General features: G+C 42.2%; 1 protein-coding gene across 1 annotated transcript in view; it reads left to right on the forward strand.

Annotated features, from left to right (window-relative positions):
* The first annotated feature begins 11,134 nt into the window (after positions 1 to 11,134).
* LOC124712180 overlaps positions 11,135 to 22,874 on the forward strand; it is a 39,881-nt gene continuing 28,141 nt past the window's right edge. The window contains exons 1-2 of the mRNA XM_047242475.1: positions 11,135 to 11,883; positions 17,882 to 18,104. Coding sequence (XP_047098431.1) covers positions 11,135 to 11,883; positions 17,882 to 18,104 — 972 coding nt within the window. The remainder of the gene's footprint in view (positions 11,884 to 17,881; positions 18,105 to 22,874) is intronic.

The raw sequence follows: 22,874 nt of genomic DNA on the forward strand, positions 1-22,874 counted from the left end.
CTTTTAATTGTTAATTTAATAAATTTGCACTGTAGTTTTGGTGACTTGATTGTTAAAAAAAGGTATAAATAGGCGGAGCACAAGGCTCAAGAATAGTCAGTTGGAGACAGCTTTGAGGCCCAACCGCTGTGTCGCACGTCGGTGCAAGAATCTAATTGTTGTAATACAGTATTGTGACTATGTAGCCTGTTATGTGGAGTGGGCTCCCACTAAGAAGAAATGGTGCAGATTGACATAAATAAACCACTATAAAGCGACTTAGTACCTGGATTATTACATGGAATTCACGTACCTTCATCCAGTTAGCAGATGAAATGGACCGAGGCAACGACTACTTCAGCAGCAGCAGCAGCACGAAGCAGATTACTCCGAGTCACACCAAACTAAGACACATATAAGAAATCAACTGAACTACGTAAGTATCACTGCAGAACTAATTACTAAAGCGTAATGTTTTGGAAACTGTTTTAGCAGTAAACATTTGCATTTGTCTCAAAATATTTCTTTGAGTGGTGGAGGACAATGTGATCATTAAGAAACACCCCCATGATCACACGTTTCTTGATGTCTATGGAATACTAAAATAAAAACAAATTTTTGAGTTTATTTGTTTAAATCAAATAATCTCTTTTCCATGTTGGAAATTTTCGCCCCAGCAAAATTTCTTTGTCTTCCCCACGTAACAACAGTTTCGTTACACAGTATGTTATGTTAGACGGAGAACGTTCTACACAAACCAAAATAAAATCTGGTATACCCCAAGGAAGTGTTATAGAATATTTAATAATTTGGATATACGTAAACGATTTGTAACGTAGTCTTAGAAACCCTCTAAGACTCTTCCCTGACAATATTATTTGCACAAAAGTGTCGTCATTCAATAATAGAGAGAAAACGCATGAGTGAGAAAGCATTTCGACTTGGAGCACTGAGTGATAACGCTCTTTAAACGTGAATTAATTCAGAATAATGCCCACGACAAAGAGAAAAAGTCACATACTAACTGCTTTCAAGATTAATGGTAAATTTCTGTAACCAGTCACAGCTATATGGGGGTAACACTAAGAAGTGATAGGAAGTAGGGCGAATTCGGTATAGTAGCTTCGGGAAAGACGAATGGAAGATTTGTTGGAAAAGTACTGGACTTTGCGCTAAATATGAAGAGGAAACAGCGTGAAAGACGCTAGAACGGTCGACAATACCGATACCGTGTTTTAGAGTCCTCTAACGTTGAACAGGGACTCATATTATCAAGAACAGCGGCTCAGGTTTTCCTAAAACGCTGTAGACGAATGACGTTGTTGGTCGTTTGAAAGGGTACGGTGGATTTCCTTTCTCATCCTTTCCCAATTCGAGCTTGTGCTGTCACTAACGACCGCGCTGTAGACGGAACGTTGAAATTTAATCTTCATTTCTCTAATGACGTCGACGGAAAGTTAAATCATAATTTTCCTTCCTTCTTCCTTTAGATGCCTTACGAAGAAGGTGTCGAACAAATACGAAGATGCGCTTCTAGGACGGTAGTAGGTCAGTATAGGAGATACGAAAATGTACTAGATACTCTAAAGGAAATGGAATTCAGTCTCTGGAAGAATATAGACGCTGATCTCACAAAACCTTGTTCGCTAAATTTAGAAACCTGCTTTTAAAGGAAGACTTTGTAACAGTTCTACTGCCTCTGTCGTATGTTCTTTGTAAGAATCGTAAAAATAACAGAGATTAGGGTACCTACAAAGGGATACAGATATTTTTCGCTTTTGTTCTGGGCTATGTTGGTACGAAACACCTCCTCCATGTACTGCTCAATGGCTTGCGCAATAGATTTGTATATGTAACTCCGCATATGTAGTTCAACTTCTGATTTAAAGATTAAATTTGTTTTGAATGATGGAATAAAAGGATTCAATTGTTTGTACTTTTTATGGAAATTTTAGTTTGCGGTGGATCGATATAACAAACCAGTATAAGTTTCGTGGATCCAGCCGCACTATATTTAGCATGGGCACGGAATAGACTGTAAAATCTTGTTTAATAGTGATTTTAGCAGCCACTTAACGTTAATTTCATTGTCATACAGTTATATGTATGTAAAAAGCAGTCATAAGGGAAAGTGGAAGTTGAAAACAGGGAGTTTAGTGCTGGTCAGATAAGTTACTGAAAAATCTGACTGACAAACTATTACAACAATAGCATTTAGATTTACACGATTACGCGCTGACAGAGCTAGTCGCTACAGCGGTTAACCCGATGGACTCTCATTTTGGTGCTGTGGGTTTCAAATCCTCATTCGATTACCCAAAAAAATTTCGTAATTTTACCAGTTGTTGGTTCCTTTGAAATGGACGATTTCGATTTTGTTCCCCAGCTTTGTTCTTATAGAGTATATACTTTGTCGGTAATAGCTTCGTCCGGGACGGCATTTTAAATTCTAACCTGGCTCTGCTTATTTTGATTATACACTGAAATTAATGTCTACTACAATTTAGTATTGAATTACTATTTGAATTAATAACTAGTTCTCCCATCTGCTTAACCAGAAGAAATCCTATACCCAGGTAGCTGACGCAACTCGTCAGACTGCGATACACAGTTAAAATATCGTATATTTATTTGCCCTTTGTTACCTGCTTCGTGTTAGAAGTACAGATCATTTTATCGGGATCGCGTAGTTCCAGATTGAATCGCCTAGAACCGCTCGGCCACTGCGGCCGACAAATGCGCATTCTGACAGAATAAATACAAACACGCTAAAAATGAAATGTTGTTTCTACTTGTTTGTAGATAAATCAGAAGAATCTATACTGATAATGTGTTAACATTTTGTTATGGTGGTACTTTTTCACGCATTTACGTGAAGGCATGTAACAGGATTATTAACATGCTGCTAAACCATCTCTTAAAAAAATCTACCATCCTTATTTTAAGTGTGGATAACTGTTTTTTTCTCATAAATTTGCTTATGCACTGTTACATGGGTTTCTTTATAATATAATAGGTAGACTTAGCTGTTAGTACAATACTATTTACTTTTTTCATCTTGCTTTCCGTACCCATGAGAACACGAGTCTTCATGCAGAACTTTATTCTCGTCAGCCAACTGCCATAGTAGCTTAGGAGTCTGGAAAAGGCGTTCCAGATTGGAGATATTTGAAAGGGAATCACAACTTCTGCTGTATGTTAGACAATGGAGGGAAATCTAGCGGAAATCTCGTCGGAACATGGAATCCAAACTATTTCAATAAATTCCTGTGACAATTTTTTAAAACGAATGAACAATTAAGGATTTTGGTTTACGTATGCACTGCGAGAGATGTCGCTATTCAGTTCTATTCCGAAACATAGAATCTCGTCACAGAACTGTTTCGAATTCATATTAACTTCCACTATTATTTACTGTAAATTAAATATTTAACAGAAACAATTCCTGTCATAGTGAAGTGTGATAAAAGTCAAATGCGTCTTGGTCGTACCAGAGACTGTGATCTTACCTTGCGATGTTGTCATGAAGGATGGTTGTTATTATGCGAATAGCATGTGATGTCTTAAGGTGCAGTGCAATGGTTCAAATGGCTCTGAGCACTATGGGACTCAACATCTGAGGTCATCAGTCCCCTAGAACTTAGAACTACTTAAACCTAACTAACCTAAGGACATCACACACACCCATGCCCGAGGCAGGATTCGAACCTGCGACCGTAGCAGTCCCGCGGTTCCGGACTGCAGCGCCAGAACCGCACGGTCACCGCGGCCGGCTGCAGTGCAATCTTTGCAGCTCGGTGCACAACATGGCGTAGACTGACGTCGTTGATTTGTTTAAATTACGTCCAAAAATTATCTGAAGGTTCCAGCTACTCACGGGTCCACAGAGTAAGCGATCTGGAATATTAAAAGACTGAGACCAGAGATAACACCCGGTAGGAAATGTTATTTCGCACTCTCACAAATACGTGGTTCCACAACATTACTACACGCGTAAATACTTATCTGCCACAGCGCGCTTTACAGCAACAAGAAAGCGTATATGTTAAGCGAAACATTTTTTCCATAAAAATAAATAGCGGTAAAGTTGAAATTCTCCATTTATGTGATGCAGCTTTGGACCAATATGCACGTCTTCTTCCGACTTGGTGAGTTATCTACAGCCCAAGCGTATGCAAGTTAATCACTTACGATCACTTGCGTAATTACTTCACTGCAGTTTACAACATACATTCTCCGCAACCTGAGAATTCTTTAACCAATAACAGTTTTTATGCCACTGTAAACTGTTCGAACTTTCTCCACACATCTCTTCCCTATCCAGCAAGGAAGTCAGACGCAAACGCTTAGACCACACATGAGACACAAAGCGCAATGTACTGAAAACGATATCACGGTAAACTGGCACGTGAATACTATTTGCACATAAATTATGCTGTAAACGTAATTATTAATTTGTTTTAGTGTTCTCAGTCAAGATTTTTTGTTTGTGAAAGTCTCGTGCACTGTTTGGTTACACGCAGAAATATGTCTCAGGAATTAATATTTATTTTCACAGGCAAGACCTTTAAAAAATAAAAATCAAATTGCTAACACGTTTTGCGAGATCAATACGTTAAATTATAGCCTGAGGCATAATCAGTCCAGAAATCTGGGATAAACACCGATTCTCAGTTTCAAAACTCTAAGAACGACGATGAAGCGATTATCTGAAATGAAATGATAGTATGGCATTGTTGGCCGCGAGGCCCCATTCACGTTCGGCCGCCAAGTGCAAGTCTTATTTCAGTCGACGCCACATTGGGCGACTTGCGTGCCGATGAAAACTCAACACCCAGTCCATGAGCGGAGAAAATTTCCAAACCGGCTGGGAATCGAACTCGGCCTCGCTGCAAGGGAGGCAAGCACGTTACCAGTCATCTAAGCAGGCGAACTGCATATTATCTACTTTACTGCAACGGATTTCCTTCGCACTCAACTTCTTATTTTAGTATGATTTTAGTCTCGTGATGGATTTGGCAACCGTGGAAAATATAAAGACAGCATAGATTTTATGTAAAAGTAGGAGCTGAAGAATAAAAGTGGATGTCATTTTTCATAGTAGCACAAAAGAAACATTTTACACATATTTTTCATTTTTGAGGAGTCATCTGAAAACGAAATGCCTCCTACCAAACCGATAAGATGTCTTCGAGTCCCTTGTGAACATTGGACCAGATGAAGCGCAGCGTGGCAGACAGGAAATTCAAATCCGGAAAGGCAATTCTGGCTATTGTGACAAATATGTACAAAAGAGCGGCAAAAATAATGTTTCAAATTTTGTTTATTATGTTTTATCTGCTCGATTATTAAATAGATGAGTACTGCATTTATGTTGAGAATTTAGCAGAAATAATTTCAATTACAGTGTTTCATAGCTAACATCATTGTTTTAAGTCACACGACTGTTAAAGTGTGGGCTTAATTTCAGCTTTAACAAAGGCGAACTGTAATGATAGCTCCACTTCTCATAAAGTAATAACAGTGACTGGATCTTATTCCACATGTCACATGACTATATTGTGTGTTTCAAACATGGAGGTATAAGAAGGGGAAATGACGCTTCAGACTAAGGCTGTACGTTGCTTTGAAGCAGGTGCCGCCATGTTATATGTTACAAAACATTACCAGACGATTGATTCTTGTTCTTAATTTCTGTCGTGTGAATGAGTCAGTTCTATGAAACAGAAAATGTTATAGTGCTTTCGTGAATCACACAGCGTGAAGAAGATACTTCGGACGTTCTCCTCGTCTTAAGTACAGCTTTGATTCAGTAATACGGTGCATTTCGCGTCGATTTTGTTATACGTTTCTAATAACCGAGACGAGAAGCATGTGACGCTTCAACGACGAATGAAATGTAAGTCCTTTGGATTATAATGAGAATAACTGGTACGCTCGTAAACGACGAAACCTGGAATTTTTTGTCAAAACACCTCCTCCAGAATCTAATGTTAGTGGTAACTAAAATGGCGGATGTCGACTTCAAGAGAATTCTGAATACGTGTGTTTTGACGACCTACAGCAAAGAGGAACAATGTATGTGTTAAAAACGGGAATCATGACTATTAAGAACTTGTTCCAAATTATGGTTTCACTGGTGAGTTCGTGCTCCAGCTGTATTCGGATGGCCGGCCGCGGTGGTCTCGCGGTTCTAGGCGCTCAGTCCGGAACCGCGCGACTGCTGCGGTTGCAGGTTCGAATCCTGCCTCGGGCATGGATGTGTGTGATGTCCTTAGGATGGTTAGGTTTAAGTAGTTCTAGGTTCTAGGGGACTGATGACCACAGATGTTGAGTCCCATAGTGCTCAGAGCCATATGAACCATTTTTTGTATTCGGATGTCATCTCGATTTTGACAGATGTTGTTGATCGTGGACGAGTGACACAGCATGAGTGATTCTGCGATGTTTGAACTTGTCCCTCCTCGGCGCTGGAGACAGCTCGAAGTTAATGAAGTTGCCTGTACTGGTATTTTATGAATAAATGTGGTTACGAGATAGATTTGTGACATACACTGGAAAAAGAAGGTATTATGATGACTATGGCTGATACCAATGATCAAGAAAATTGTAAAACTGTCGATGTAGACCATTAACCAAGTTAACAGCGCTGTTCTTATTGAACAACTAGGTTGTAATTTCGTGAAAGTCTAATTTTCTAGCATTTAGGAGTTCGCTGTACCCAACTTAAACACTGTTCCATTTCTGAAAAAAAAAACACCTCACCTGACAAAATTACTTACAGTTCTTCTGGAAACCCATTTAACATTTGCTGCATTATGATTGAAGTAAATGGGCCAAAATATTTGTATAAAAATATGTAAATAAAAACAAAAGGCCAGGTTGCCTTAAAAGAACATAGTATTTTATAGAATTTTCTGTAGGTACCTTATAGACTGTATTCAACATGCAATCAAATTTATAGAATGTTCTAAAATATTTTTTACGTTTCAAAACAGTTTTGTAAATAACATGACAGTAGAGTGCAGAGCCTTCGTCGGGCTATGTCGAACGCTACGCATTTAATTCTTGGTGCTAGAGACTGTGTAGTCGCTGAGCTGTGACAGAGCAACTTTAAGAACTGACACTCCAGGAACAAAATTCAGATCTCTGCACGTCTTCCTGAAACATTCTTAAGCCTTTGAGCCCCAGTGCTTTCTGCCTGAAACCACAATTTTATTAATTTTTTTTGAAGTACCTATGCCTTTCGTATCAATCCACCGACGCTATTGCAAAACAGAGACTTCTGGTGGTACACTGAGGTACTTCTACGAATATAGTACATTGTAGCAGTCATTTATAGCGTTCAAAGTAACAGTCCGCCCGGAGATTCTGTTGCGTGGCTGTATGAGATTCTGACACTCGTTTTTTAAATAGTAGGCATATTGAGGAGACCACTGGCAGTGAAAATAAGTATTTCTAAGTTACTGTAACGCAAATTTGGGTTTGTATAACAACTTATATGAGCATTATATAAATGGAACGATTGGGACAGCATGTAATTGTGATACTAAATTTCTTAATTTTTCGTCGCATTTTTGCATTTTATTTAGGATTGTCATTTGCCTTAGGCGTTATGAGTTAATGGACATTTCGAGGTGTGAGATTTTGTCTAGGAAAAAGGCGAGTTTGCTTTCAAATCTATCACATGAAAAGATGGCTGGTTGAAAACTGTACGTCCCTGTGGTTCCAAAATGAAACCACCTCCTTAAAATAACTGATTATTTACCTTTTGCCAATTTAGTCTTATATTTGTTGCTTACAATGGTTACAAAGATTCATTTTGCCAAAATTTTACGTTTATGTTCCAAAGTGAAACGTTGCATTTTCCCAATTTCCTCTTGTATTCATAGCTCACTATGATAAAAACGTTATTTATGTAAAAAACTTTAAAATTATATATTTTCTTAATGTTGGTACTCAAAGGGTTAAATGATCTTGAATGGCCGAGGGTACAGTCATATGTGCCTCTAGATCTTATTGCGATTAATGGCCATGCTGCCATGCTGTGGGTGAAGTAAGCAGAAGTTGAACAGAAACGGAATGAGATGAATAGCGGGGCGGGCTATGTGTGTGTGTGTGTGTGTGTGTGTGTGTGTGAGAGAGAGAGAGAGAGAGAGAGAGAGAGAGAGAGAGAGAGAGAGATAGAGAAAGAGAGTGGGCAGTTTGGAGGGACAAGAAATATGAGAAAATCTAGAAATCATGAACTCTTCTGTACGTGCCGGTTCACAGCTACATAAAAAATCGTCAAGTTGCAACTAGGAACTTCTGAAAATATTTCGTTGCTTTCTGTTATTACTGCCGTCTGATTTACTTCTTCAAAGGCACCGATATGAATTTCTGCGTAATGGAACAAAAAGAAGGAAAGAAGAGTAAGACTTAATATGCCTTAGATAACGAGAACGTTACTGACCGAACACAAGATTCCATCGAGAAAGGGTGTCTGACGAAATCGACCGTTCCTTTGACATGGGGCCCAGCCGATCATTTGCCTTAAATAGTAAGTGATAAATGGCTTGAACCTTCGTTCTCCTGAATCGTAGTCCAGTAGCTTAATCGCTGCTAATCGCTACACCATCTAGCGCGGTATAATGAAGGACTGAGGTACAAGCCGACCAGATCTCCAGCTATAAACGACTTCCACTGAACACGTGAATAACGCTACAGTGAATCTTTAGTTAAATAAACCTGTGCAGTTAGATAGAGCAGGTAAACAAAAGAATAACATTTTATTTAGCTTACTCACAGCAGTCCTCCATTATGTCCACAAGATCAAAGACGGGAAATACTTTCACTGAGAATATGGATTACTTTGTTTCTGAGTAGCTGCAATGCCCGGAGTTGCCCAGGATATTTCATGTATGCCACACGAAGTGATTATCCCAGAGCCTCTTTGATACTCATAGCGAATGCAAGTCGCATGGAAAACTGCAACTGTGTTTTTTCCTTTTTCTTTATTGCATTTCGATTCCCCCCCCGACCACAGAGGCGGGGGGGGGGGGGGGGGGGGCGGCGGGTTGGCAGTAGCATAATATGCCACTCTCCAGCCTACAGAAAAGTTAAAAAACTGGATTAGGAGATTTCATAACAATAACTTCAGGTGAGAAAACGGTGACTGTTAAAAACTGTAATATGGCGAAAAAGTTGCGAAGAAAATATAAAAACAAAGGGTCGATGATGCTCATTAAAGCACATAGCAAATAGACAGGCACAATTAGAAAACTCCGCGACAGTCTGGTTTCTGTTCGCAACAGTGAAAAACACACCTAGCAATAGTATGGTGGCTGTTCGCAACACTTAAAAAGTGGACCCACAACACTGAACACTCATGGAAAGCACTACACTACAGATTACACATGACTATGGGGGGGGGGGGGGGGAGGGAAAGGACCTGGACAGAGGAGGGGGAAAAGAGCCGAATGTAGGGAGAGGACACAGAAGAAAAATAAAAAAAGGGGGCAACTGCATTAAATCGAACGGAATATTTAATCACTGTATGTCAACGGAATGCGAGGATAGAATATACTTTCACCAGCGGCATACCTACTGATGATAGTGGCCGCTATATATGTTCCATTGCATATTTAACAACGGCAACTAACCAGTAAATAAAAGTCTGAAAACATGTTTCTGTCAAATTCTCGAGCTTTCGCTCACTAGATAGCGACGTCTGATAGTACTATCTTCAAGACGGGTATCGCTGCCGTAATTTATTCTCGCGATAGGAATTACAGACAGTTTACCACGATATATTGTTTTTTTAGGCGTTTGATTTTTCATTAATTTTCTTTAACCGGATGTAGAAATTTGAAGTAAATCGGCCAAGAACATTGAAGTACATAGGTCAAGTACTTTTCGAGATTTTTGTGACAACATTTGTCCTGTTATATTGCGTATATCAACCTGTATATTAGTATATAAGCTGGGGCATTCTGAGCGCGTTGGTTAAGTGTTGTACGTCTATTCCTAAGTGTTTCGAACGGAAATCATACTGTCGCTGGGTGTGATTTTTATATCTCTTGCGAACAGAAACCAGACTGTCACCGTGTTTTTTTAATTGTCTGTCTACTATTTTGCCTGTCTGCTTCCTGTGTATTTTGATAGCACCGCCAACCCTTTGTTTTATGTTTTAACTTCCACAATTTTCCGCCATTTTACAATTTAAGTTACCGTTTTTATCGCCTGCTTTTATTATTATCTTCTTCTTATGTTTTAAAAATTCTGTAGGCTGAAGAGCAGCGTACTAAGCTGCTGCCAGCCCGCCCCCTTCGGTCGGAATCAAGCTCAATAAAGGAAAAAAAAATGATCGAGGTGGTGCAGTGGGGAAGCCCCTGGAATAGTTTCAGAGAGAAACTGAACTCACATCCCCGTGCGCCTATCCAGAGTTTTCGTGGTTCCCTTTAATCGTTTGAGGTCAGTGTGAGAATAGTGTCTACTAAGAGTCTGTGCCGAAAGCGTCGTCCGACCCCTGTTCAGTATGAGCGTTTGCTCCGTCTTTAATGACAAACTTAATTTATTCTTTACAGAATATTGTTAATCCGTACCATACTTATTTCTTATTGGTAGCGAAATGCAGAAATATGTGCATATTTCTTGAGATGGCCGAAAATTTCTCCTTTATCTGTTACGCAGTTACGTAAATTGAAATGTCATAATTTTTAAAGATCGCATGCAGCGACCATGTTAAATGAAGTATCGAGGTACTGTAGAGTCTTGATTATTTAATTTTATTGACTTCTTGCGTTTGTTTATATTGTGTAACCAAGAGGTAAATATGCGAGTACGTCAGCTTTTGACTAACGCTGCCACTGTATAATTCACGTCTCGCGACGATAGCTACAATTTCAGGTGAAAGTTTAAACTGTTACTTTTATATTTAATTACACGCTACGTTAGACACGGATTTCTTAAGAGAATCCCGTGGCCTTGTGCCGCCTATCTCGCTAAGATCTGGACCCTCTCGTTTCGGCACTTTCGCAACTCCAGTCGAAAAGACAGCAGTAGGTCTGACGGCGCCATTCGTGTTCGGTGGTAACGTGGAATGCTCGGAGAGATGGAAGCAAACGGCTGGGAAAAGCGGCTATGCTGGAAAGATAGTGGACGATCGGTACTCAAGATGAGCATCCGATTGTTGTTCCTGGGAGGGGTGTGGCCACTCAACGACTCGTGGCTCTTCCGAGCATATGGCGCCATCATCTTCTCAATGGGCTTGGCGACCTGTGTGGACGGTGCTCTGGCGGTGTATTTCATCTGGCGGCAGATGGAGGAGACGACGCTCGTCTTGACCAATACGTTCACGATCGGCAGCGGTGTCATGAAGATGGGCCTCTTCGTGCGAGACCGAAAGCTCTACAGTGCCCTGGTGCGCCGGCTGGACGCGCTGGTGTCCTCGCAGGACGAGTACAGCGGTAAGGACCCACAGCTGGAAAAAGTCCTCGAGGACTCGAAGAGATACGCGGTGCGCTTCCCGCTCTCCGGCTTCCTCTTCATGCTGGTGCAGGCGTGCCTCTGGCTGCCGATGCCCGCCATAGCCTACCCCGGCCAACACCGCCTACCATTCGTCCAGCACGATTGGTCGGGCAATGGCAGCTACCGCTTCTACGAAATGTCCTACGCTCTCCAGTGCTGCTCGGCCTTCTGGCTGGGGAAGATCAGCATTATTCTCGACTGCCAGTTCGTGGCCATAATGGTGCTAGTCACCGCACAGCTCAAGATTCTCGCGGTACGCATGGAGAATCTGAGAACTGAGGCGAAATCAATAACAGAGTATCGTATCTGTAATGACAAGTCACCGGAGGTCGAATATGACTGTAAAATGTACAAAGATTTGCGCCGGTGCATAGAAAGTCATCAAGAAATCCTCAGGTACGTACGATACTGTAATACAATTATGCTGTGAGACACGAAATGTTAAAAATGCAGCGTTAAAAATCCGCAAGTATGCAGTAAGGATCCGGTGACCTCTACTGCACCTCAGAAATTAAAGCGCCCGGTGGCTATTCACATACTGCGCAGGAGCAGTGAGAAATTTCCATTTGCCATCCAAATTAATATTTTCTATCTTTCTCCAAAATCGTAATACACTCATGAAGGAATAGCAATCTAATAAAGCTAGTCGATCCTGATCATGTATTTGTAGTCCTCCTCCAGTTATATTGCCGATTCATCACAGGTAGAAAAAATGAAAATAAAAATGTAACAACTTCAACAGATTATTTATTGTTATTTGCTTCCGTTGCCTGTCAGGGTTAAGCTGGGTTAGTAGAGGTACAACTGTCGCTCTCAGCAGAAAATTGTTTTTCAAAAATATTCAAATATGGTTTCAAAATATAAAGATGATAAAATAGTACATGTTTTCAAAATTATTGAAAAGGGACATGGTACTATAAAGATGTTCGAAATTGTTTGTGGTCTTTTAAAAATTAAAATAAAAGAAATGAATGGTATTCTCGGAATAAGAACGACCCACTGCACTTCAGTGCAGTGAAAAAGGATAAATTTTTAGTAGCAGACTTACCTGGTTCTGTGGTAACGGGCTTGGTGAGTTGATACGTGGCAATGTGTAGCGCGAGTAAGTAGGGTTAAAAAAAAAGGGGTGGTGAGGATGGAGCCCACACCATGTTTATGTAGAGGAAAGAAAAGGAGAGAATGTGAAAAGAGAAGGAAACGTTGATGTGAGAAACGACAACAAGGATTGGATTTGTCCTACAGAAGGAATAAGTAACGGAGTATATTTATTTGTCTGAGAGGGAAAAGCTGCGGAAATTGTTTTAGGAGAAGCCTAAAAGTTTTTTAGATGTGGGGTCGCTGGGACGTAACATGCGGTAACGTGCCGGGATTGGTGGGTGCCGAAGGGGAAGGAGGGAACAGGATTGTTAGAGTCACATTTGGAGTACGTGCAGGACATACAGATGTGTCCGGCATAGATGAGGAGGGAAGATAAAGTTCATGGTTTGGTAAAGTGCATTTGATTGGTATGCGAAACTGCCGCATAGCGTTCTAGTACAGCATCGAAATCAAGTAATGGAAGCAGTCAGGAACGTGAATACATAGTTACCAGTTTATATGAAACTACTTCATTGTTGTAGTATGGACAATTAGAGAAAGGGTGAGATTCAACAAAAAAATCTTTAGGGTTTGTAAATTATTCACGATGGTAAAGTACGTTCAATCTAGGCCGCAAATATTTTTCGTCAGTCTTGGACTTTACCGAATTCGGTTAACGTAACACAATAGAATAAGAAAAGAGCTATTCGAGTAGTCATAGGTTTCTTTACGAAGCGAGGGAGCGTTAGGGAATTGCTAAAACATCTCCAGTGCCAGACATTGTAGCAGAGACATTGTAGCAACATATTACTCATAAAACTCTTAGCGAATATTACAATGACTAATCAAGGTCGTCGTTTAATACTCTTCCCATTCATCACTATTCGCGAATGCAAAATGGTGTGATGTGGAGGGGGGGGGGGAGGAAAAGGGCGGGGAGTGGAGAATAGTAACTGTACGTAATATGCCCTCTACCACATATCTTGCCACAGCAATCGAAAAACTTGTACACATGTTTTCGTACTCAGGATCACACCGTCAATCTTTCAGGAATGACAGGATGTAATCATTTCTGATTTCGCGTAATAAATTTTGTTCATGAGACGTCTGCAAGGCTCTCAGTATGTTTGACAATAGTTGCATACAAATTCTATTTAATTAAAGATGTATTTGAATAAATTTAGATTGGAAATTCCAAAAATCCCCATTACATGTTTGGTACCTTCGCAGCATAGAGCAGCCAACTCCTTCAGGCACAGCAAGTTTCTTTCATGCCATGAAATGTGTCGCAAAATAGGACAGTCAGTTGGAGTAATGTGTACCAACCTACTGACATGTATCCACAGAAAAATGAAATGAAGCATCGTTAAATCAGGCGTAGTAGTTTGCTACGCAACAGGTCTTCATCGACCTATCTAATTTTAACCAATTTCAACTGTTCGCTGTGTTCGCTTGTATTTTTTGTGATGAGGTGCTGAAACACTCAATAGAAAAGACATAAAGATCTATAATGACGAAGGGAAAACAGTAAATTGCCAGTACAGATTTTGGACTTATTGGAGAGTAAAATATTAAGCTACTTTAGTTGATGCACTAAGTACGTAGAGGACTTTGCAGAAACTGTGCTCAGTGATGAGTGCACCTCCAAAATCTAGAACAAACCATTTGGACATCTAATCGCTGCAAATAAACTATATAATGTTCCAAGAAAATTAGATAAGCTATCTCTCTCCAGAAGAGTGCCAAATAAGAATAAACCGATTCTAGAAAACATAGCACACACAACTCTTCAAGGATTATCAGATAGTCTCACTGTGGCTTAACAAACAAGAGAAAAAAAGCGATGATGTGCGATAAGGATTTTAATGCCTAATACAGAAACTGTACAAGGGTAAAGATTCTTATTTTTGAAGCTATCCACAAGGAGAGAGGGGCTATGCAAAATGCGTGAGAACTGTGTCATTTACTGTACTTTTCCACAACGTATTATTGTTGAATTTTGCTAAAAATAATTTTTGAATGAAATTACACACGTATGTACTGTACTGCCTAATGACGACATCGACTTCAAAAACTCTGTACAGGTACATGAAAATAAATAATGTCTTTACTGTGTAACGCCAGGCAGTTGGACATTACTTTGGGTGGTGGTTGAGGGCAGGTCGAGGTCAGGATGCTGAGAACCACCACCCCTCGAACGTGGGTGGATAGCCACTTGGTTGTTGGGTGTGTGTATGTGTGGCGCCCAGTAGACGTTAGTACAACAGTATTAAAAGACCAAACTTCTATTGTTCAGCAATACACAAATGCTGAGATAATGTTTTTGGCTGCCCGCTGCGACAGGGCGGAAGCAGTGTTTGCCCCACCAGTAATGCGTTGACACCAGGGGGCGGTATGCGTGGCCGTTACAGTGACAAGGATAGCATTAGGTACTAAGGTGGTGAGACGACTTCGTACGTTAACTGTGCAGCCAGTGGCAACCAGCAGCCCTGTGGTAAGAGTGTGGAGCCATGCTGAGTAGCACTACAGCACCAGTGGAGTTTACCCACGAGCGATTGTACGTCTGGGCCCATAAGGCAGGCCATAAAGTTATCCACTGGCGGCAAAGTCCTTCAGTCAGACTCAGCGTGGATGGCAGCACCGTGGCTACTAGTGTAGTGGCAGCACAACGGCTACCAGCGTCTAAGTCCCGAGGGAGTGTCGAGTCTGCTCACAGGAGCAGGAGGTAGGCAGCAGAGACTGCACGCTCCCACGGTGATGTGTGAGCAGCTGCACATCTGGGGCGTAAGGTAGGCCATCAAATTGCCCACTGGCAGCTAAGTCCTTCACAACAGAGTCGGTGCGGATGGCAGTGCTGCAGCTACGTCTATGTCCACAGGTAGGGCAAGCACCCAGAGAGGGCAGCGCTGTGGATATCAGTGTCTGAGATCCTAAGATGGATTATGTCTGCCCACAGGTGCAGGAGGTGAGCAGTGGAGACTTCAGCCTCCCATGATGATGGATGAGCGCCTGCACGTCTGGGCCGTAAAGTAGACCACCAAGAGACCCACTGGCGCCCAAGTCCTCCCCATTGGTGTGGATGGCAGTACTGCAGTGACAGCATCTATGCCCCTAGGAGGGTTTTGCTGCTCCATAGTAGCTTATAGACAGCTGGATGAGCAGATGATAGGCCGGCATAGGTTCCTCCTCCAGGTTGGTCGGCTGGTATGTCCACTGAGAAATAAGCAGTATTTATATGGGATGGCCCATGCTTATTATGCTGCCATACTGGTTTCTTAGTCACAACTCGTAACGTCGCAGCGACATGGGCATGGGGGAATCAAAGGGTACCCGAATCTTAGCTGCTCTGTCTTTTTGCTGCGTCCGTAATTTGGCCCCAGCTTGACTATGGTGTGAGATAACGAGCTCGTGGTGCGCCTGTAATGGCTACGATATCAGCGGACTCCCCTTGCGCAAATTCCGCCCAGCTGTTACGGCCTGACTCTCTTTCCTCTGTTTCTTTCGTTGCCAAGGAAAGTGCATTTTTATTTGGCTGCAACAAGTACATTCTTTCATGCTGCAATAAATCCTAGGCATGGAAAGAAATTAAAAGAAAACAGTGTGCCTTTTTTGGTTCGTGAGGACTGAGAGGAAGCTTGCTGTTACAAGGATAGAAGAAAGAGGATTGAAATTTCAGTGAGGAATGGGATAAGGTGTAGAGTAAGGAAAAGTAAAAGGACAATAACTGGTAAGAGAGAAGAATCCAAAACATGCCTAAATGTTACAGACAAAGAGGAACAGTGAACGAACTATGTGTTTCAGAAAGCAAAAACGCGTATATATATTGATGTGAGAAATACACGCATAATACAAGAGAAGGTAAGATTGGTAAAGCAGCCCTCAACCTGTAGAGTGGTTTGAATGTCACAGTGCTTTAGTAGGTATAATTTATATTGGAGGTGTTATGTTACAGCTTTCCTCTGACTTTTCATCTGAGTAATAACAGTTTTACGTCGACTCTGTGCCACAGTGCATTGTGCTGTTTTCACAGTAAAGAAATCATCGCCAGAGATTGACTGGAAATACCCAAGGCCCTTTGGACCTTTAATCTTGCAACAAAACCCCCCGCATATCAGATGAAGAAATAATAGGGGAAACTCAAGAAACCCAACGACGTGAGCTTTTGAAGCACTTTTTCGTATGTTTTGTGTTATGGGATCAGTAAACGAAACGTACAGGTAGCGTCTTTGACTAGTAATCAAAACGTCGTGTTTTCTCGGTTCGAATCGAAGCTGTGCTTGAATGCTGAATAAAAGTCGTCAACAATAGCGACCGAAGACGTTCGTACATAAGAAGTCACCCTCGTTCTCCAAAAGGCCTTACCAAATGGTACGGAGAAGTGGACAGAGGTTCAAGGCACTCTGTTGTCCTTTGGATGAGAAACTGTCCCTGAAAGGCGGAAGAATCAGCAATCATCAACATGAGGATGCAGAAGGCAAGGAAACCACTGCTATAAAGACACATAATTTGTACCCACAAAACATGTAGTCAGAAAATGAAAAAGTTTCTTGATGATATCTCCATTGGTAAAAGGTTCCGGATTACTTCCCCATTCGGATTTCTGGAAGTGCACTGTCAAAGAGGAGGTGATCATGAGAAAAATGTTGACTAACCAACGAAGCGACCACATTCTACGAGCATGGAATGTCAGAAGTTTGAACGTAGTAGGAAAGCGAGAAAATCTGAAAAGGCAAAGGCTCACTCTAGATACAGTGGGTGTCAGTTAAATGAAACGGAAAGAAGATACGGATTTCTGGTCAGACGAATATAGGGTAATATTAATAGCACCATAAAATGGTATAATGAGAGGAAGATTTGTTATGAGTGCCAAGATAGGACAGAACGAACGAATGAGGCGGGCTTCATCAGGGCTCTCCGATCACTGGGTAGTCGGAGTCCTAGTAGGCTGTTCCTTCTTTGCCTCCATGTCTTCTGTGGTATGTGTGTGTGTGTGTGTGTGTGTGTGTGTGTGTGACGTTACTTCCCTTGGACTTCGTGTCGTCTTTTTTCCATTCTCAGAATTCATATCTTGTTTGCTGCCTGCGGTGTAGTCAGCTGTGGCGGCCCATGACAGGCCGACATAGCTGCTCCCGGCGCGGACGGCGTTGGGTGCGCTTTACTCCGACTGTTGCTGGGCAGCCGCCGGAGTGGCTGTCAGCAACTCTCTGCAGCGTTTCGGCCAGGTGCGAGATCTTTTCGATTACTGCAGAGAGTGCGAAGACGACTGTAGACAACTCTCCTTCTTGCACAGCTGTTGCTGTGCCGTGGCTGGGTGCAGCTGGGTTGCGGCCGGCGGCTGGGGTGTTTCCACTCCTGTCGCCTCCCAACGAGGTGGCATCTTCCTTGTGCGTAAATCTTCTGGTGTTGTTGTGCCCTATCAAGCACGTTTGCTGATGCGAACATGTCGTTTTCTGTTGCCGCCTTCAGTGGGGGCGGAAGTAGCAGGATCGGCTGCCGGCGTCGCCCTCGTGTTTGCCGGACTCCTCGCCGCCTGTGCTCCTGTACGTGGACGGCGGAGAGAGCGGTCGGCAGTCACTTCTGTGCGTGTTGTCCACGTTGGCGAGCAACTGCGGCCTTGACGACTTCGCAGGCGCGGTAACTCGCCACGTGTGGGCCGCCACAGTTCGCACACTTGGGTGTGTGTGTCCTCGGGAACGGTCAGCTGCTGCTGGCATGGGTGTCTGCGCACTTCACGCATGTCTTGGGCAAGGAGTACTGGCGAACCACAAGGCCCATCCCCTGGCAGGAGAATGAGCTACTGCGAACGATTGCTCTCATCAGATTCGATAAACAAACGCCGTCAGCGATAGTTCAGTATACATGCGCGCTTCGCAAGCAGTAGATAAGGGGATGGAGAAAGTATAAGAGAGAACTGAACGGGTAAGGCAGTATGTAAAGGGAGACGAAAATCAAGTAACCATAGAGGGTTGGAAAGCGTTTTTAGGGGAAAGGATAGAAGAAAGGATTTCAAGAGAATATGGTCTAGATAGTAGGAAGGAGAAAGGAGAAAGTAATTTATTGAGTTTGCAATAAATGTCAAATCGTAATATCGAATAATCTGTTCAAGAATCACAAGAGATCGCAAGAGGAGACACGGGAATGTTCCAGCTGGGGTACATCATGTTCAGACAGAAATTCCGAAATCAGATATTGAATTGTAATGCGTACAGAGAAGCAGATATAGACTCAGATCACAATTTATGTGTGTTTGTGGATTCCTAAGGGGTCAAACTGCTGAGGTCATCGGTCCCTAGTCTTACACACTACTTAAACTAACTTAACGCTAAGGTCAACACTTACACCCATGCCCGAGGGAGGACTCGAATCTCCGGCGGGAGGGGCCGCACGATCACAATTTAGCAATGGTGAAAAGTAGAATGAAGTCTGAGAGAATCGTACGGAAGAATTAGTGTGGAAGGAAGTGGGATACTGAAGTAGTGGGGAATGATGAGGCGCCTTGGACGTTCGCTAAGGATGTGGGCAAGGCGATATGGAATGTCGCAGTAGGCCGTTCAATTGAAGAGCTGTGGACAGCCCTAAGAATGGCAGACACAGACGTTGGACAGTCAGACATAGATACAAGCAAGATAACTCCAAATAAATCTTGCTAACTGAAGAAATACTTCACTTTATCGACGAAAGGAAGAAATACAAAAATGTTCTAGGAAAGTCAGGAATACTGAAATGTAAATCACGTAGGAGCGAAACAGGTAGAAAGTGCAGGGGACCCAAGGTGAAATGTAGGCAGGAAAAATGCGAAGAAATTGAAAAAGAAATGATCGTCCGAAGGACTGACTCAGCATACAGAAAAATCAAAACAACATTCGGCGAAGTTAAAAGCATGGACGGGCACATTAAAAGCGCAGTGAGAGCTCCATTGTTAAACCCAGAGGAAAGAGCGGATAGGTGAAGGGAGTACACTAAAGGCCTCCATGAAGGGAATAACTTATCTGATGACTTGATAGATTAATAAATTGGACTCGATAAGGAAGATATAGAGGATCCAGAGTAACAGTCAGACTTTAATGAGTTATTTAAGATCAATAAAGCAGAAGTAATGGATAATATTCCATCGGAATGTCTAAAATCTTTTGGGGAGACGGTAACCAACGTCTATTAGAGTGGTTTGTAAATTCTATGAGCCTAGTAATGTACCATCAGACTTTCCGAAAAATATCATAAGCTTAATTCCGATGACAGCAAGGGTAGATGAGTGCGAAAACCATCACAAAATCAGCTTAACATCTCATGCATTCAAGGTGTTGACAAGAATAACATACAAATAACGGAAAAGAAAATTGATGATCTGTCGGATGACGATCAGTTTGGCTTTAGGAAGATTTTTCGATCTAGAAAAAACGGTGCAAGATGTTCGAATTTCTGAGAATAGTACGAGTAACTACTACGAAAGACGGGTGATAGAAATTATGTACAAAAAACAAGACGGAGTAATAAGAACCGATGGCCAGGAACGAATTGCTCGGTTTAAATAGGGTGGGACACAGGGTTGCAGGTTTCCGTTCCTACTATTCAGTCTATACATCGAAGAAGCAATGGCGGAAATAAAAGAAAGGCTCAAGAGTGAGGATAAAGTTCAGGGTGAAAGGTATCATTAATAAGATTCGCTGTGGACATTGCTATTCTCTGTGAAAGAGAAGAAGAATTCCAGCAAACGTAGAATGGAATGAACAGTCTAATGAGTACAGAATATGGACTGAGAGTAAACCTGTAAAACTAGAATGTAATAAGAAGCAGCAGAAATGAGAATAGCAGGAAACTTAACATTAAATTTGGTGATCACGAAATAGACCTAGTAAGGAGTTGTGCAACTCCCCTTTTTTTTTGACATGAGTCTTCTGACTGGTTTGATGCGGCTCGCCACGAATCCCTCTTCTTCATTTTCATGTCCATCTTTTCATGTCAGAGTAGCAATTGCAACCTACATCCTCAATTACTTCCCTGGATGTATTTCAATCCCTGTCTTCCTCTACAGTTTTTGCCCTCCACAGCTCGCTCTTGTACTATGGAAGTCATTCCGCAATGTCTTAACAGACGTCTTTCCGTCTTGTCCCTTCTCCGTGTCAGTGTTTTCCACATGTTCCTTTCCTCCCGATTCTGAGCAGAACCTCCTCGTTCCTTATCTTATCACTCCACCTAATTTTCAACATTCATCTGTAGCACCACATCTCCAATGCCCCGATTCTCTTCTGTTTTACCAAAGTCCATGTTTCACTGCCATACAATGCTGTGCTCCAGACGTACAGGTTAGTACAGGCAAGGACGGCATTCCTGGCCGAGAACAGTCTACTAGTATCAAATATAGGCCTTAATTTGAGGAAGAAAATTTTGAAAATGTGAATTTAGACCACAGCATTATATGGTAGTGAATCGTGGACTGTTGGAAGACCGGAGCAGAAGAGGAGCAAAGCGTTTGAGATGTGGTGCTGCAGAAAAACGTTGAAAATAAAGTGGAGTGGTATGGTAAGGAATAAAGAGGTTCTCTGCAGAACCGGCGAAGAAAGGAACGTATGGAAGAACGAACAGGAGACTAGGAGAAGTGTTAAGACATCAAGGAACAACGTCCATGGTACTAGAGGGAGCAGCAGAGGGTAAGACTGTAGGGGAAGACGAAGGCTGAAATACGACCATCAAATATCTATTTTTCCTCTTAACAGCAACTGAGAGATATCTGATGTGGAATCAGAGATATCTGATGTGCTAGCGAAAGAACGCACCTGTTGACACGGCAAATACAATAGTCTGGTATGTCACTGAACCTGCAGTACGTATTGGACGACGGAGTAGTAGTTTGGTGGAGAATTGGCAAGACTTGTGATATCAGCGCAATTGATCGAGAATGGCCAATGTATGAAATACTCTTTGGACGTAGAGGTACAATGTTTCCCACGTGTTATAATGTCAAAGTTGTTCCGTGGTTACCTCTATTCGGTGAAAGCCGTCGGCACCAGAGTCATCTGCCATGGGCAACAGCGTGTTGGTGAGAGGGGACTTCATGGAATATTACGAGTTGTAACAGTGGGTAGATGGGTCACGCAGCAGAAAATTAGTCGACAGTTCAGTGCTGGACGAAATGACGGTGAATATTCATATCATCCAAACCAGTTCCAGACCATGGAGCACAGAAGACAACGTACGTCAGATTTACACCGGGTTACTGAACGAAACGAGGTTCAGGCAGTATAATACGGACAAAAATATCGCCAGTGAACGCTTGAAGGATGGAAAAAGTTTTCGGGATTAATGAAGCGCTGATGGTCGGGTACAAGTACCTCACAAACCACTCAGTGCACTGTATCCCACTTGGCAATACAACGTAGTTAGACTATAGCTGTGAACAGGATGTTTACATTTGATGACATGTAGGTCACGATGCATCTGCCATAGTCCATTACTGATGAAATATGCAGAATTAAGAAATTAATCAGCTGAACGATAATGTTTATTAGTTCGTTCGCCTGTTGTACTGATAACGTAACCTTTACTTTCAGCAGCACAATGTCCATTCCCCAGCCATTTAAATTGTGTCGTAATATTTAAGGAAAATTCCACAGATGTGAATGGATTTTTGTAGTCCCTCGCTAATTTCCTTAGGTCTCACGTCATCAAACGTACCGAGGACTTCTGGACTGCCATCGAACGCGATATGAAATTGTTCTAAATACCTAATCCGACAGCTACCTCGATCAGTTAATTGGAGAATAGACGCGTGAAGATAACATCTTAGATCTGCTGGTGACAGAGACCCGAAATTTTCTACTCAGTTCGCGCAGAACACGCAGTGGTCATACGGCCATTGCAAAGGCCAAAGTTCAAGAGCATTGTAAAATATGCTTTAGACAGCGCCGAGCGAAGTTATGATTGGTGGAAGTTCGATAGCCGTGGTAGAAAGCTGCTATGACAGCAGAGTTTCACAGAAAAAATTGAAAGTAGCCAAAGCCCGACAGACAAAGAAAATTTAAACGAACCCAAAATCAGTATATGGAGTGCCATGCGTGAAGCATTCGATGAATTTGAAAGTGAAATTCAAAGAAGTTTTGGTCTTATGTTAAATCAGTAATCGGTTCAATGCAATCTGTCCAGACACACTGCGGCCATAGTTTCGCTGAAACGGGCCAGAACACTAAACGTCCTTTTGCAAAACTGTTTCACAGGAGAAGATCGCACTCTACTCGTCGCACGAACAACGGCCGGGGTGGCCGAGCGGTTCTAGGCGCCTCAGTCTGGAACCGCGCGACCGCTACGGTTGCAGA

This window comes from Schistocerca piceifrons, chromosome 8 (assembly GCF_021461385.2).
Source record: "Schistocerca piceifrons isolate TAMUIC-IGC-003096 chromosome 8, iqSchPice1.1, whole genome shotgun sequence".
Taxonomy (NCBI): domain Eukaryota; kingdom Metazoa; phylum Arthropoda; class Insecta; order Orthoptera; family Acrididae; genus Schistocerca; species Schistocerca piceifrons.